This window comes from Schistocerca piceifrons, chromosome 8 (assembly GCF_021461385.2).
Source record: "Schistocerca piceifrons isolate TAMUIC-IGC-003096 chromosome 8, iqSchPice1.1, whole genome shotgun sequence".
Lineage (NCBI taxonomy): Eukaryota > Metazoa > Arthropoda > Insecta > Orthoptera > Acrididae > Schistocerca > Schistocerca piceifrons.
This window is the reverse complement of record NC_060145.1, coordinates 497674940-497692720: the sequence shown is the minus strand read 5'-3', so window position 1 is coordinate 497692720 and position 17781 is coordinate 497674940. Positions and strand designations below refer to the sequence as shown.

The 17781-nt window shown below is 41.0% G+C and overlaps 1 protein-coding gene across 1 annotated transcript in view; it reads left to right on the top strand.

Moving 5' to 3' along the window:
• The window catches only part of LOC124711369 (transmembrane protein 248-like), a 51940-nt gene that overhangs the window by 17824 nt on the left and 16335 nt on the right, over positions 1 to 17781 (top strand). Inside the window, exon 4 of the mRNA XM_047241413.1 lies at positions 1068 to 1441. Coding sequence (XP_047097369.1) covers positions 1068 to 1441 — 374 coding nt within the window. The remainder of the gene's footprint in view (positions 1 to 1067; positions 1442 to 17781) is intronic.

Genomic DNA, 17781 nt, shown 5'->3' with positions numbered 1-17781 from the left:
ATTTCTTGCGTGGAAATAAGAATAAGTCACACGGAGTCAGGTCAGGTAAGTAAGGTGTGTGGGGCAGCAGAACCATGCCATTTTTTAGCCAAAAACTGTCTTAGATGACTGTGTGCAGGTGCATTGACGTGATGGAGGGACCGTCTCCTGTTTGTCACGAATAGAGCTCCAAAATAACCCACTAATCTCTGAGAGTCGATCAGTTGTCTGTCAAAGATCTGTGAGCACTAGCTCTCGAATGTTTTCAATGTTTTTGTCGAATCATTGAGAAATAGATGTCCAGAACAAGGTCTGTCATCAGTCGACATGTAGCCATTTTTAAATTGAGCAAACCACTTGTATACTTGTGTTTTTCCCCATAGTGTCATTTTGGTAATCTGTTTTAAACATTAAAACAGTTTCAGCAGCTTTTTTACTGAGAAGAAAAGAAAAATTTCACAGCTCACATTGTTCACTTAAACTTGCCATCATGAAAAAAACAAGAACAAAACAGCCCTTGCAAAAACAATCTCTGCAGATGAACAAAATAAGCCAGGCCAACAACATAGGCCTCACTGAACTGGCAATGAGTTGTACTATACACACCTAACAGCAGAAATGCATACTACACAAACTCCACCCATGACAATGTTGTTCCGGTTTTTTTGGGGTACCCCCTCGTACGTTGACAACATTCAATGTTCAAAAGCTAATTTTTAATTTTAATTCAGATTTACTTCCTTCAAATCTCTCTCTCTCTCTCTCTCTCTCTCTCTCTCTCTCTCTCTGTGTGTGTGTGCGTGCGTGTGTGTGTGCGTGTGCGTGTGCGTGTGCGTGTGAGACATTCCACCTAACTGACAGATACTTCTTTCCTCTCCTCTCACAAGTCAATCAGTTTAATTTTCTGACTGTCCAGTCACATTAGGCAGAGTCATTGCCTAATGGCTTCATAATGTCTTATACCATTTTAGTGAGATTGCTCCCTTTAGTGCAGCTGTGTGTTGCCTTTGATCTGTAGTATGCCATAAAATTAGGTGTTGTCTCCAATGAACTAGGAAAGAAAGATAATAAAGGAATTTTCATTGCAGAATGGGCTCAGTCATGCTGCACAGGTGAGGCAGACAGCACCTTTTCCGGGACTACGAATCTCAATGTGACGGTGCTGTTGCCCCCTAATGCGGCCTCCGTGACCGCCAACGGTTCTGCAACGAACTCTCGCGAAGTCTGCGTGACATTCTCCGGCCCGCGTTCCATGCTGCCCGCTGCCCAGCAGTCGCCACCGACCTGCGGTAGTGGCGGTCTGAGTCTTTACACGGCGAGTGGCGGCACGGCGAGGCTGGTGGCCAGGAGCGGTGACCCGGCCGCCCTCGGCGAGAGGGTGGGTGACGGCTGGTGTGCGGGTGGGGCGCAGGTGCGCCTCAGCTACAGGGCTGGCCCGGGCTTCTCAGTCACACTTACCGTGGTGAGTAGCTTGCCTGTATCTGTGTACTTACTTGCCAGAATGTGGCTGAGTGCACATCTTGTCCCAGATTAATTCTTCTTCCTCTCTCAAATTTATTTATTTATTTAGTTTTATGAGGAGATCCATTGGGTCCTCAACTGCTCTGCCAACGTCGTCATCTCGGAGTAGCATTAGCACCCTACATTTTCAGTTATTTGTTGAATCTATACCAATCTTTCGTTCTGCTACAGTGTCTATCCCCTACAGCTCTGTAAAGTACTGTGAAAGCTATTCCTTGCTTTCTTAATATGTGTCCTAATTTCTGCCCTTACTTCGTGTCAGTATTTTCCACACTTTCTTTAACTTGCTGTTGCTGTAGAGAACTTCCTCATTTCTAACCTTATCAGTCCACATAATTTTTGACACCCTCATATAGCAACACATCTGAAACATTCTTTTTCTTCTTTCCTCATTTTCCACAGTCTGTGATTCACTTACAAACAATGATATGCTCCTAATTTTTTTCAGAAATTTCTTCTGATATCAGTAGACTATATTTTGTTGAGGAATACCCATTTTGCCTGCGCTACTCTGCTTATTGTACTTTCCTTGTTCTGTGTGACAAGAGTAAATTGTCCACAAAGATAATGGAATTACTTCACTACATCTACTCCATAATTTAATGTGAAGTTTATTGCTAATCTCATCTCGGCTGCTCTTCATCAGTTTCAGGTTCTATCTTGTGTTTACTGCAGTGCGCTCTTTAGCTTGTCCTATAGTTAATGCGGTACCAAAATTACAGAGTAGTAGTTTTTGTACAGTACATATGTGCCCAGTAGGTTTACCAGTAACATTGGTAGCATTGATAGGGAAAGAAATATAAATTAATATTTAAGAGAGGAACTGAGAGCCAATGACTTACCTTTATTTTTTTGTTTATTTTGCACATAATTAGAACTGCATATTGTTCAGCAATACACACCTTTGTGTATTGTATGTCCTTGAAAATATAAATTGCATGTACTAACTAATAAAAACAAGTTGACCATGTAACTTCTGTGTTTCTATGTAAGTAAAGCAGTTACTTTTGATGCAACTACAGTTTATATGTACAACTACACTCCTGGAAATGGAAAAAAGAACACATTGACACCGGTGTGTCAGACCCACCATACTTGCTCCGGACACTGCGAGAGGGCTGTACAAGCAATGATCACACGCACGGCACAGCGGACACACCAGGAACCGCGGTGTTGGCCGTCGAATGGCGCTAGCTGCGCAGCATTTGTGCACCGCCGCCGTCAGTGTCAGCCAGTTTGCCGTGGCATACGGAGCTCCATCGCAGTCTTTAACACTGGTAGCATGCCGCGACAGCGTGGACGTGAACCGTATGTGCAGTTGACGGACTTTGAGCGAGGGCGTATAGTGGGCATGCGGGAGGCCGGGTGGACGTACCGCCGAATTGCTCAACACGTGGGGCGTGAGGTCTCCACAGTACATCGATGTTGTCACCAGTGGTCGGCGGAAGGTGCACGTGCCCGTCGACCTGGGACCGGACCGCAGCGACGCACGGATGCACGCCAAGACCGTAGGATCCTACGCAGTGCCGTAGGGGACCGCACCGCCACTTCCCAGCAAATTAGGGACACTGTTGCTCCTGGGGTATCGGCGAGGACCATTCGCAACCGTCTCCATGAAGCTGGGCTACGGTCCCGCACACCGTTAGGCCGTCTTCCGCTCACGCCCCAACATCGTGCAGCCCGCCTCCAGTGGTGTCGTGACAGGCGTGAATGGAGGGACGAATGGAGACGTGTCGTCTTCAGCGATGAGAGTCGCTTCTGCCTTGGTGCCAATGATGGTCGTATGCGTGTTTGGCGCCGTGCAGGTGAGCGCCACAATCAGGACTGCATACGACCGAGGCACACAGGGCAAACACCTGGCATCATGGTGTGGGGAGCGATCTCCTACACTGGCCGTACACCACTGGTGATCGTCGAGGGGACACTGAATAGTGCACGGTACATCCAAACCGTCATCGAACCCATCGTTCTACCATTCCTAGACCGGCAAGGGAACTTGCTGTTCCAACAGGACAATGCACGTCCGCATGTATCCCGTGCCACCCAACGTGCTCTAGAAGGTGTAAGTCAACTACCCTGGCCAGCAAGATCTCCGGATCTGTCCCCCATTGAGCATGTTTGGGACTGGATGAAGCGTCGTCTCACGCGGTCTGCACGTCCAGCACGAACGCTGGTCCAACTGAGGCGCCAGGTGGAAATGGCATGGCAAGCCGTTCCACAGGACTACATCCAGCATCTCTACGATCGTCTCCATGGGAGAATAGCAGCCTGCATTGCTGCGAAAGGTGGATATACACTGTACTAGTGCCGACATTGTGCATGCTCTGTTGCCTGTGTCTATGTGCCTGTGGTTCTGTCAGTGTGATCATGTGATGTATCTGACCCCAGGAATGTGTCAATAAAGTTTCCCCTTCCTGGGACAATGAATTCACGGTGTTCTTATTTCAATTTCCAGGAGTGTGTGTGTGTGTGTGTGTGTGTGTGTGTGTGTGTGTGTGTGTGTGTGTGTGTGTGTGTATATATAATGGAAGGAAACATTCCACGTGGGAAAAATTATATATAAAAACAAAGATGAGGTGACTTACCGAACAAAAGTGCTGGCAGGTCGATAGACACACAAACAAACACAAACACACACACAAAATTCAAGCTTTCGCAACAAACTGTTGCCTCATCAGGAAAGAGGGAAGGAGAGGGGAAGACGAAAGGAAGTGGGTTTTAAGGGAGAGGGTAAGGAGTCATTCCAATCCCGGGAGCGGAAAGACTTACCTTAGGGGGAAAAAAGGACAGGTATACACTCGCACACACGCACATATCCATCCACACATACAGACACAAGCAGACATATTTAAAGACAAAGAGTTTGGGCAGAGATGTCAGTCGAGGCAGAAGTGTAGAGGCAAAGAAGTTGTTGAAAGACAGGTGAGGTATGAGTGGCGGCAACTTGAAATTAGCGGAGATTGAGGCCTGGCGGATGACGAGAAGAGAGGATATACTGAAGGGCAAGTTCCCATCTCCGGAGTTCGGATAGGTTGGTGTTGGTGGGAAGTATCCAGATAACCCGGACGGTGTAACACTGTGCCAAGATGTGCTGGCTGTGCACCAAGGCATGTTTAGCCACAGGGTGATCCTCATTACCAACAAACACTGTCTGCCTGTGTCCATTCATGCGAATGGACAGTTTGTTGCTGGTCATTCCCACATAGAATGCATCACAGTGTAGGCAGGTCAGTTGGTAAATCACGTGGGTGCTTTCACACGTGGCTCTGCCTCTGATCGTGTACACCTTCCGGGTTACAGGACTGGAGTAGGTGGTGGTGGGAGGGTGCATGGGACAGGTTTTGCATCGGGGGCGGTTACAAGGATAGGAGCCAGAGGGTAGGGAAGGTGGTTTGGGGATTTCATAGGGATGAACTAACAGGTTACGAAGGTTAGGTGGACGGCGGAAAGACACTCTTGGCGGAGTGGGGAGGATTTCATGAAGGATGGATCTCATTTCAGGGCAGGATTTGAGGAAGTCGTATCCCTGCTGGAGAGCCACATTCAGAGTCTGGTCCAGTCCCGGAAAGTATCCTGTCACAAGTGGGGCACTTTTGTGGTTCTTCTGTGGGGGATTCTGGGTTTGAGGGGACGAGGAAGTGGCTCTGGTTATTTGCTTCTGTACCAGGTCGGGAGGGTAGTTGCGGGATGCGAAAGCTGTTTTCAGGTTGTTGGTGTAATGATTCAGGGATTCCGGACTGGAGCAGATTCGTTTGCCACGAAGACCTAGGCTGTAGGGAAGGGACCGTTTGATGTGGAATGGGTGGCAGCTGTCATAATGGAGGTACTGTTGCTTGTTGGTGGGTTTGATGTGGACGGATGTGTGAAGTTGGCCATTGGACAGGTGGAGGTCAACGTCAAGGAAAGTGGCATGGGATTTGGAGTAGGACCAGGTGAAACTGATGGAACCAAAGGAGTTGAGGTTGGAGAGGAAGTTCTGGAGTTCTTCTTCACTGTGAGTCCAGATCATGAAGATGTCATCAATAAATCTGTACCAAACTTTGGGTTGGCAGACTTGGGTAACCAAGAAGGCTTCCTCTAAGCGACCCATGAATAGGTTGGCGTACGAGGGGGCCATCCTGGTACCCATGGCTGTTCCCTTTAATTGTTGGTATGTCTGGCCCTCAAAAGTGAAGAAGTTGTGGGTCAGGATGAAGCTGGCTAAGGTGATGAGGAAAGAGGTTTTAGGTAGGGTGGCAGGTGATCGGCGTGAAAGGAAATGCTCCATCGCAGCGAGGCCCTGGACGTGCGGAATATTTGTGTATAAGGACGTGGCATCAATGGTTACAAGGATGGTTTCCGGGGGTAACAGATTGGGTAAGGATTCCAGGCGTTCAAGGAAGTGGTTGGTGTCCTTGATGAAGGATGGGAGACTGCATGTAATGGGTTGAAGGTGTTGATCTACGTAGGCAGAGATACGTTCTGTGGGGGCTTGGTAACCAGCTACAATGGGGCGGCCGGGATGATTGGGTTTGTGGATTTTAGGAAGAAGGTAGAAGGTTGGGGTGCGGGGTGTCGGTGGGGTCAGGAGGTTGATGGAGTCAGGTGAAAGGTTTTGCAGGGGGCCTAAGGTTCTGAGGATTCCTTGAAGCTCCGCCTGGACATCGGGAATGGGGTTACCTTGGCAAACTTTGTATGTGGTGTTGTCTGAAAGCTGACGCAGTCCCTCAGCCACATACTCCCGACGATCAAGTACCACGGTCGTGGAACCCTTGTCCGCCGGAAGAATGACGATGGATCGGTCAGCCTTCAGATCACGCATAGCCTGGGCTTCAGCAGTGGTGATGTTGGGTGTAGGATTAAGGTTTTTTAAGAAGGATTGAGATGCAAGGCTGGAAGTCAGAAATTCCTGGAAGGTTTGGAGAGGGTGATTTTGAGGAAGAGGAAGTGGGTCCCGCTGTGACGGAGGACGGAACTGTTCCAGGCAGGGTTCAATTTGGATGGTGTCTTGAGGAGTCGGATCATTAGGAGTAGGATTAGGATCATTTTTCTTCGTGGCAAAGTGATACTTCCAGCAGAGAGTACGGGTGTAGGACAGTAAATCTTTGACGAGGGCTGTTTGGTTGAATCGGGGAGTGGGGCTGAAGGTGAGGCCTTTGGATAGGACAGAGGTTTCGGATTGGGAGAGAGGTTTGGAGGAAAGGTTAACTACTGAATTAGGGTGTTGTGGTTCCAGATTGTGTTGATCGGAATTTTGAGGTTTTGGAGGGAGTGGAGCTGGAAGTGGGAGATTGAGTAGATGGGAGAGACTGGGTTTGTGTGCAATGAGAGGAGGTTGAGGTTTGCTGGAAAGATTGTGAAGGGTGAGTGAGTTGCCTTTCCGGAGGTGGGAAACCAGGAGATTGGATAGTTTTTTGAGGTGGAGGGTGGCATGCTGTTCTAATTTACGGTTGGCCTGTAGGAGGATGCTCTGAACAGCCGGTGTGGATGTGGGGGAGGAAAGATTAAGGACTTTTATTAAGGATAGGAGTTGACGGGTGTGTTCATTGGCTGAGTTGATGTGTAGGTGAAGGATTAGGTGGGTGAAACAAAGATGAGGTGACTTACCGAACAAAAGCGCTGGCAGGTCAATAGACACACAAACATACACACAAAATTCAAGCTTTCGCAACAAACTGTTGCCTCATCAGGAAAGAGGGAAGGAGAGGGGAAGACGAAAGGAAGTGGGTTTTAAGGGAGAGGGTAAGGAGTCATTCCAATCCCGGGAGCGGAAAGACTTACCTTAGGGGGAATGATTCCTTACCCTCTCCCTTAAAACCCACTTCCTTTCGTCTTCCCCTCTCCTTCCCTCTTTCCTGATGAGGCAACAGTTTGTTGCGAAAGCTTGAATTTTGTGTGTATGTTTGTGTTTGTTTGTGTGTCTATCGACCTGCCAGCGCTTTTGTTCGGTAAGTCACCTCATCTTTGTTTTTTTATATATAATTTTTCCCACGTGGAATGTTTCCTTCCATATATATATATATATATATATATATATATATATATATATATATATATATATATATATATATATATATATATATATATATAAAAAAACAAAGATGAGGTGACTTACCGAACAAAAGCGCTGGCAGGTCGATAGACACACAAACAAACACAAACATACACACAAAATTCAAGCTTTCGCAACAAACTGTTGCCTCATCAGGAAAGAGGTTAAGGAGAGGGGAAGACGAAAGGAAGTGGGTTTTAAAGGAGAGGGTAAGGAGTCATTCCAATCCCGGGAGCAGAAAGACTTACCTTAGGGGGAAAAAAGGACAGGTATACACTCGCACACACGCACATATCCATCCACACATACAGACACAAGCAGACATATTTAAAGACCATTAAATATGTCTGCTTGTGTCTGTATGTGTGGATGGATATGTGCGTGTGTGCGAGTGTATACCTGTCCTTTTTTCCCCCTAAGGTAAGTCTTTCTGCTCCCGGGATTGGAATGACTCCTTACCCTCTCCTTTAAAACCCACTTCCTTTCGTCTTCCCCTCTCCTTAACCTCTTTCCTGATGAGGCAACAGTTTGTTGCGAAAGCTTGAATTTTGTGTGTATGTTTGTGTTTGTTTGTGTGTCTATCGACCTGCCAGCGCTTTTGTTCGGTAAGTCACCTCATCTTTGTTTTTATATATAATTTTTCCCACGTGGAATGTTTCCTTCCATTATATATATATAGTTCAAGTCAATCCTGTTCCTATAAAGTTTGTGTAGTTCATCTCCTTCCTTTCATGAGTATCAAGCAATATAAAACATGTTTTACTTAATAAATAAATATTCTTAGATAATTGCTGCTGCGTTCCATGCTGTATATCCATTCTGTATTTACCTTGTGGTACCTGTAAAATTCTATTCATAAATAAATATGTGTGTATGTCTCTCCACACTGTCAGATAATCACGAATTATATAATGTCAAATATTTCATCAACATGTATAAATTTTTCTAAGGAAGGGATGAGAGTATGAGCCACAACAGAGGACTGACGTTTTGTTTTCTCCTTATTCTCCTTTCTATTTAATGGTGCATCAGTTCAGTTCAGTAGATGAGCTTTAATTATGTCATTAGATGACTGCTAAATATGTTCTCTTAAATAATTCTTCCAATCTGAAGTGTCAAGCCTACATAACTCCAAAAATTTCATTACAAGTTCCCATTAGATTAAAGTGTTATAGATTTAAATCTTCTGGTATATTTCCAACAGTGGCTGCTGTAAATAATTCTTTCCACATAAATCTATACTTTCACCTTTAGTTATAAGAATATATGACACCACATAAGTTATTATCTCAGGCATACCAATCTTTCAATAAATAATATTCTTTCCACTACTTTCATTCTGTATTCCATGAGTACATGTGATATAGCGTTCAAATCTAGTTTCTCTCGTCTCAACATATTCTCAATTACTCATAACATTCTCACCTATCCATTATTCATTCTTCACAAAATAACATATACTTATTCCTCAGCATTATATATATTTTTTCCTCTTATTCATCACCACTTACTTTTTACTTCAACAACAACAACAACAACAACAACAACAACAACAATAATAATAATAATAATAATAATACCATTTTCTCATCTTATATACCATTTATCTCTCTCTGTATTACTATTTGTCCTCTTATTAAACTAAAATTACATTCACTCATCTCATTCAGTCACTCACATCACTCATATCAACATTACTATTATCACATGCCTCCTAAAGAAAATAATTGTGTTCAGTTCTCTGCCTCCTCTAACGTGTATATGCATCAATAGCAACTCCTCTTATAACCAAATATCTTATTAGCTATTGGATGGTTCACATTGCTTTCTAGACTTACCTGCATTCATTAGATTATAAGTGTCTGTATAACTTAAATGTAGGCTCATCATAACTGTATATCATATTAATTATCTTCTTTGTTTTACTGGTACTATTAAAATCTACATCCTGATATAATTCTTTTTCTATTTTCTTACTGTCATCATATCGGAGAAAACAAATCGTCGGTTCCGTTGCGCTCTACTCCCTATTGACCGTAACTCGAGCGCTTAGCTCGGTCGTCGTTCGTTTTCCGGCAAATTCGGTTGTTGCTGCGGGTTGGGTTCATTGCCCAACTCAATAACATTTACATTTCTGTCGCGCGTCACCCAAGTATCAGCTGTTTGGTTGTTGACATTACCCCGCGTCGCATTGGGAGTTCCGTTAGGTACAAATTGAGGGTTGCTGTATTGCATGTGTCGTGGCGGTTGTCCATTGTGATTTCCCCATACATTATTTTGCCCATGACTGTAACTGGTATTGTCATTACTGTTATTCCTGCAATACATGTTTGGATGTTGTTGGATGTTGTTTCTCTGAAAATATCCTGGATGGTACCTGTTATCCTCTCTTCTTTGATCTCTATAATTTCGGTTCCTTCTTCTGTTGTTGTTATTTTGAATATAACTGTTATTTTTCTGATTGTAATTACTGTTCGGATAACCATTATAGTAATAATTACTGTTTCCTTGCCAATGCTGCGAGTTGTTTCTCCTAATATTGAATGGATTTGTCCCAGTGTAGTGTGAATTGTTTCTTTGAGTGCTTTGTTGTGGTGTCGGAGGCGGATTCCAATAGCCTCTGTCATTTCTGTTGTGCGTATGCGAATTGCTTGGATGGATCGGATACAATTGATTGAAATTCCTGATCTCATCTCTGTAAACAACATCTATCTCATCAACATAACTAAAAAAATTCTTTATGTTGTCCTCTGACACTCCTATTAATTTATCACGGTAAGGAACTGGTAAGTGGCTTTTAAGTGTTCTAATTACATCTGGTAAATCTGCTTGTTTTGTCCAATATAATGTTTTGTCTAGGTAGCGTTCAAAGTATTGTCGTAAAGTCTCTTTCTTCGGGTTGTAAATTTCTGGATTGTATACTTCTCGTTTTAAACTTTGCTGTTCTGTGATCGACCAGAATTCCTCAAGAAATGCTTGTTCAAACTGTTCAAATGTTAAACATCGTCTTTTAATTGCTGCTCCCCACTTAGCTGCTCTTCCACGTAACAAATTTGTAACATATCGAATTTTATCGGCTTCTAACCAATGTCTCGGGAAAATACCATCAAAAGAGCGGATGAAAACAATCGGATGCACTTTGTCTTTCTCATCACATGAAAATGTCTGAAAGTATCCATGTCGTACTAATGTTTCATCAGCTACTCCCGATGGTATTATGGGTCCTGTATTTTGTGTCAAACTGTGCATAGTATGTGGTGATGTCTGATAGTAATTTTGATCTTGTGGTAGCATTGAAAATGGTTCATTGGGATTTGTATCACTCATTGGTAATTCTATTTTCGGCTATGTGCTGGGTCTAGCATTATTATGATTCTCATTTATGTTTTGGTTGTCTGTTATGGGTTTTGGTATCACTGACGAACTTGGTATTACATTCTCTTTAAGTTTACGTACCTCTTTCTGAATATTATCTGTTTCTCCCTTTACTTGTTCCTTTGTCTTATCTAAAATGATCTGTGTCATTGTCTCAAACTTCTCATCTAAATAATCATCACGTAATTTGCATTCATGTACAAGTTTTTTTGCTAGAGTTGTGTCATTCTTTAAAGATGCTACATCTGCTCTGTCTTCAAGCTTTTCTAACTTTTCCTGTAAGGATTTCTGCTCCAATGTTACATCATTTAATCTGTCTGAAAGGTCTGTAATCGTCAGGTCTAAGTGTTCTTGGTTTGTTTTTACGGAATTGTGTGACTGTCGTAATTCGTCAACTTGGGTACTGGTTTTCTGTTGTTCAAAAACTACTGTTAACAATTTCTCATTACATCATTGTAAATCAGTTTTTGTCTCGTCACTGAATTCCACAAATACCTTTTCTTGTCTCGTAACCTTGTCTGATAAGTCAGTAAATTTCCTTCCAAGACTACTGGTGGTTTCTGTCAAGTCGGCAATTTGTCTCGATTGTTTTTCAAAATTTTGTTTTATGTCCCGTGTCAGTTCATCGAATTTAGTGTCAAATTTCCCAATGTCACGTTTTAAATTGTCATTTTTCTCGTCTAAAGCGTCAAATCTTTTGTCTAAAGTGTCAGATTTTCTGTTTTGGTCACCAAGTAACTTCAGAGTCTGGTTGAGCATGTCAGAGTCCTGTGTCTTAGTTTCGTCATTTTTTCGTGTCTGATTGATGTCTGGTTCTGAAGTTGATGTTGTCAATGTCACGTTTTGTCGCGTAGTACTCACTCTCCATTCGCCTGTATATCTGTTTTAATATAGGGGTTGTTGTCTTAATCGATCCGGTAAAATTATGTATTGAAATCCTCACTATTAAGTTCAATATTCATTTGACTGTCGGACATGTTTTGCAATGTGTCACTTTCACTAAGCTCGTCCGCGGAAACAATTTCTACGCGTGTAGCGTCCATCTTGCGATTTTCATAATTGATTGCAAATAAAATTTTCCAGTGGTAAAAAAAATTTTTTTGAAATATGATATGTTGAAATCTGAAATTTCTCTTATGAAAATTGATATATCTATATGATTTCTAATTAGAAATTGAATTATTAAACTGGTACTGAAATTTCCCTCTCACAAATAAATGACTGTGAATATGCTCTTCACTTACCATTTGCAATAATAGTAGTAAATCAATTTTAACTACAATTTGAAAAAATAATTTCGAAATAAATGGATCGGAATAAAGGAAGTACAGATGGCTGTTTGAAACTGGAAAAAATGTAAATTTCTGTACTCACCATTCCCCCCCCCCCCCCCCCCCCCCAGTCTTATGTTGCAAATGTAGCGTCAAATATACAGTTTTCAATCCAAAATTTTTCTTTCGCGTCCGTGCAAATTATTTTATGGAACGTTATACTTTCCCCCTTTTTTTTTACCAAATTAATTTCCTCAGCATGAAAATGAAAATTAACACAAATTAATAACAGGGAAAACAATATTGTTGTAAATTTCATGCACGTAACATTACAATTGAAATGAATGAGACTTAGTCCAAATTCATTTTCTGATGCTATTAAGTGGTTAAAATTAGATAAAATGTCCAAAATTTATAATAACTGCACTTGTATCAAATCCGAACTGCACTTGTATCAAATCCGAAGATTGCAAGTCCAGTCACCAGGACGCCAATTGTAGTGTTACCTTTTTATTATCTTCTCCTCATTAGCTATTGAAACAACCTCGCTTTGTAATGTAATTTTAATTTTCACCAAAAGCACATTCAACACATCGCGGAAAAATACACGTCTTTCGTATCAAGACGGGAGAGAGACATTCATTAGTTCTTAAAAACAAAAAAACTACGCAAAAGTAAAAAAAAAAAAAAAAAAAAAATTATTTATAAAATCGGTCGCTGGCGCAGCGCTCTTCGGCGTGCGCGATCGTAAATTATAACTTTGCGGAAGTCAAAGTACCATAGTGTTTGCCAATCAAGTTTCTCAACATTTTAGTGGAACTCTTCTGCTAATCAAGCACCTTCCCTTGTATGTATTCAGTGTCCTGTTAGGCTGACCGGAAATACCCTAGGTCCCATACACTTAAGCAATAATTGGGTAAGGACTATATAAATGCTCACTATTCAGTTTCCTTTGTAGACATGCATAGTTTCCCAGTTTTCTCCCAACAAATTTCCTTCATGTACAACTAAATCTCTATAGTAGTTCCACTAAATATATCTACAAATTTTCAAATTTCTCTATTCCTCCTTTATTTCTTTTATCGTTTGTTCAATATACAGACTGTATAATATGGGTGATAGGCTGCAACCAAGTTGTGCTTGCTTCTCAATTACAGGCACCTCTTCCCCCATTTCATGCCACTTATAACAGTATTTTAAAAATGCAATGGTTTACAGCTCTTAGGAAATGGTGAAAACCCATGAATGCACACAGCTTGCAGTGTTCTGCTGGTTCTTATCTGTGATCTGGGATAGCAAAGTAAATTCTGACCGGAAACTAAGATTTTCTATTATTCAATCTTACTCGCCTTACTATTTCAGCACACTCACAACCTCTTCCAATTGAACTTCATTTCCTGAAGTGCTGCAGTTACTGCTGAAAGTTAAGTGTACAAATCCAACAACCAATCCTCAAAATAAATACAATGCTGATGATAATCAATATATAGTATATTGTACTCATGTGTACAGTGACTGTTAATTTTAATGTTGTTTTAACATTTTAATGTTTGGAGAATCACAATTACATAGAAAAGGACTATGTTCACGAATGGTCTCTTGTTGAATGGATTCCAATTGAGTGAATGTATAATAAGTTTTCTCTTATCCCTGTGACATTATAGGCATTGTCACAGCTGCTCTTCCTGTGTGGCTTGCACAATATATCGAAGGACATGTGGCATTGTGAGGTTTCTAGGTTGGTTGTATGTTGCCATCAGTGTGTACCAATGTGCGCCATAACGTGCCACTCCAAATGACATTTTCCACATTTTCAGCACTGAATGATTGTGTTACTGCATCAAACTTATGCTCTGTGATATGATAACAAGAAGTTTGTGTGTGGTAGCACTCGATTCTGTACATCAGAAGCAGATCCAGGTGGTTACCAGTTATTGTTGTCCAGCATCTAATCAGTGAGTGATTTGCTGCTTTTCGGCTGGCCCATCAGCTGTTATTGTACTGTTATCTTACGTATCATCATTATATACAAACAATGAAAACAATCAATTATTACAAAATAATTTAATTGAATGGATAAAAATTGTACTTGCCAAGTGGTGGCAGAACACGTAAATGAAGGTTGTAATTGTCCAAGCTTTTGAAGCCAGTGGCTCCTTCTTCAGGGAGAGGGGTTAAAGAGTAAGGAAGAGGGGTGGTAGAAAAGGACTGGAGAAGTCTAGGAAAAGGCATAGATTTTGGGAGAGTCACCCAGGACTGTGGGTCAGGGGGCACTTACCGCACAGGATGAGAAGGAAACGCTGATTCTGTCTTTCCTTGCGGCCTAAGCCACCTTCGGTCTTTCCTTCTAATAAAGTCTTTCAGTTTGGCCAAACCCTTCTCAAGTCTTTCCTTCTCATCCCGTGTGGTAAGTTTCCCCCGACACGCAGTCCTGGGTGACTTCTGAAATCTACCCCTTTTCCTAAACCTCTCCAGTCCTTTTCCATCACCCGCCTTCCTGCCCCTTCACCCCTTCTGGCTGAAGGAGGAGCCGCTGGCGCTGAAAGCTTGGCGAATTACAACCTTCTTTTATGTGTGTGTTCTGCCACCACTTGGTGAGTAGATTGCATCATTATATATATGTGCACAAAACATTAAACCCAATTCATAGTGCTCATGAGTAGCTACCATAAAATTACAGTGTCAAAATTAGAGAGGAAAAAATGCATGTATAACAATTATAAACCACTATTTGACTGTACAGGCCTGGTACTTCCTCTATTATTCACAGTTACAAGAGGAACAACAAAATGCAAATTCCATGAGATTAGAAACTACCAAATATTAAAAAGATTAGCCCTATACTTAGAGAAATAACACCATATGAAGTAAATCATAAATTGTATTCGAAGTGTATATATATATATATATATATATATATATATATATATGAAGAAGGCTTAGTTTAGTTTTAGTTATGTCATGTTCCATAGATTATTTTATCAATATGATGTGGAACAAGTCAGCTTACAAGATATATACACACACATGAATAGTGCTAATATTAATATTACTGAAATTTTTAGTTCTACACATGCAACTACATTTAGAGGTATGATTCTTATCCTCTCTCTCTCTCTCTACCATTTCTGAAACAGAAATTTTTCCATGGAGTAGGAGTAGTTGTCCAAAAGAAATGATTTTAAGCTAGATGTAAAACTTGATCTGCTACCTGCCAAACACATTATGTTGTTGTGCAAATGATCAAAGATTTTTGTTGCTGAATAATGTACTTCTTTTTGAACAACTGACATCTTCAATAACGGATAGGTCCCTCTAGTGTTGTACGTATGAACATCACTGTTCTTCGCGAATTGAGATGGATTATTTGTAATGAATTTCATTAGCGAATATATGTACTCTGATGGTGCAGTTAAAATACCTAACTCCTTGAAAAGATGCCTATATGACCTTCTTGGGTGAACACCACTAATTATTCTCACTGCTCTCTCTTGTGCAATCAATACTTTGTCTAAATGATAAGTTATCCCAGAAAACTATTTCATAAGACATTATTGAGTGGAAATATGCAAAGTACGTTTGGAGGCTGATCTGTTTATTACCAAGACTAGCGATTAAATGAAGAGCGAAAGAAGATGAACTTAGGGGGATGAGAAGTTCCGCCTTATGCAGAAGAACTGCACCACAAGAAGATGAACTTAGTTGTTTGAGAAACTCAGTAATATGCTTCTTCCAGTTCAAATTGTCATCAATGTCAACACCCAAAAATTTGGAGAAATCTACGTACCCTGTTAACTGAGCCCTGTTCATATGCTACATCAATTGTCCGTATGACTCTATTCGGTGTACAGAACTGAATATAGTGATTTTTCCAAAATTAAGGGAGAGTCCATTTTCTGAGAATCACTTAATAATTCTTTGAGACATCCTTCACAATATCTTCAACTACTTTTTCTGGAATGGGATTTATTATAACACTCATGTCATCTGCAAAAAGTACTAGTTCTGCTTGCTGAAAGTTAAGTGAGAGGTCATTCATGTGAATAAGAAACAGCAGAGGACCTAAAATTGAACCCTTTGGGACTTCCTTTGTGATAACTCCTCATTCACTAGAATTTACCACCCTCCCAACATTATTTGTGCTATTCAGCACAACTTTTTGCTTTCTGTTCATTAAGTATGATTCAAACCAGCTGTGTGTATAGCCTTCAATTCCATAAAACCTGAGTTTTTCTAATAGTGTGACATGATCCACGCAGTCAAATGCCTTGGAGAGATCACAAAAAAAGCAACTGGCGATAATTTGTTATTTAGGGCTTGTACTATTTGATGGGTAAATGTGTAGATAGCATTCTCAGTCAAGTAACCCTTCCGGAATCTGAACTGTGACATGCTAAGTAAATTATTTTCACTTAAATGTGAGACTACTCTTGAATACATAACTTTTTTCGAATATTTTAGAAAATGAAGTCAGCAATGAGATTGGTCTATAATTATTTGTCACTCTTGCCCCCTTTCTTATGATGGGAAAATTCCCTGTGCCAGTGAAGCATTACATATATTGCTAAGGACTCCACTTATTAAATTAGAACAACACTTCAAAATTCTGTTAGAGACTCCCTCAACACCACATGAGCTCTTGTTTTTTAGTATATTTATAATTCTCTTAATTTCAGTGGGGGATGTTGGTGCTATTTCTAAAGGCCTAAAGTCCTGGGAATGACATTTTAACATTTTTTGCTTTTTCAACTGAACCCTTTAACCCTCATTTTGCTGCTACATTCAGAAAGTGATTGTTAAAAATACTTGCAACTTGTGAATTATCACTCACATCATCATTGCTATGGTGTGCTGTGCACTGACGGGCTGCCCCGTCTCCTGTTTCACAATATTTCATATAGTTTTAATCTTATTATCCACATTATTAATTTCTGTCAGAACACACAAGCTTCTCGACTTATTAATGAATTTCCTTAAAATATTACATTATCTTTTGTAGTAAGCAAGTAACGTAGGATCCTGACTTATTCTGGCCTGTCCAAATATTTCCCTCTTCCTCTTACACGATATCTAAATTCCGTTAGTAATCCATGGATTACTCGACTTTGTAATGGCGTTTTTGGATAACGTTTCAAGAAAGCAACTATCAAATATTGAGGCAAATTTACGGTGGAATAAATTGAATTTGGCATCAGCATCATTTTCTGTACATACTTCATCCCATTCTACCTCTTCTAGGCTGCACTTTATAAAGCTCTCTATCCTGTTTGCATTAATAAGCCTCCCTGCCTTGTATGAACCTGCCTGAATCCTGTAAGGTGCTACATGTGTTATTTCCATTAACTGTGCGTCATGATCACAGGGTGTATATGACCCGGGACAACCGGGAAAAACCTGGGAATTTTTTAGAGTCCCGGGAATTGTTGTTGTTTTAGTTTTCAGTTAAGTTTTTGTAATTTTGACTGGTAAGAACCAATACTCTGACAAAAGATATTTCTGTATCCCGCTACTGCAGAATAATACTGCAGCATTAAAATATGAACAATAGAAAAAAAAAAATTAAACCTAAATTGCAAAGGAAATGCGCCAAATAAAATAATACAG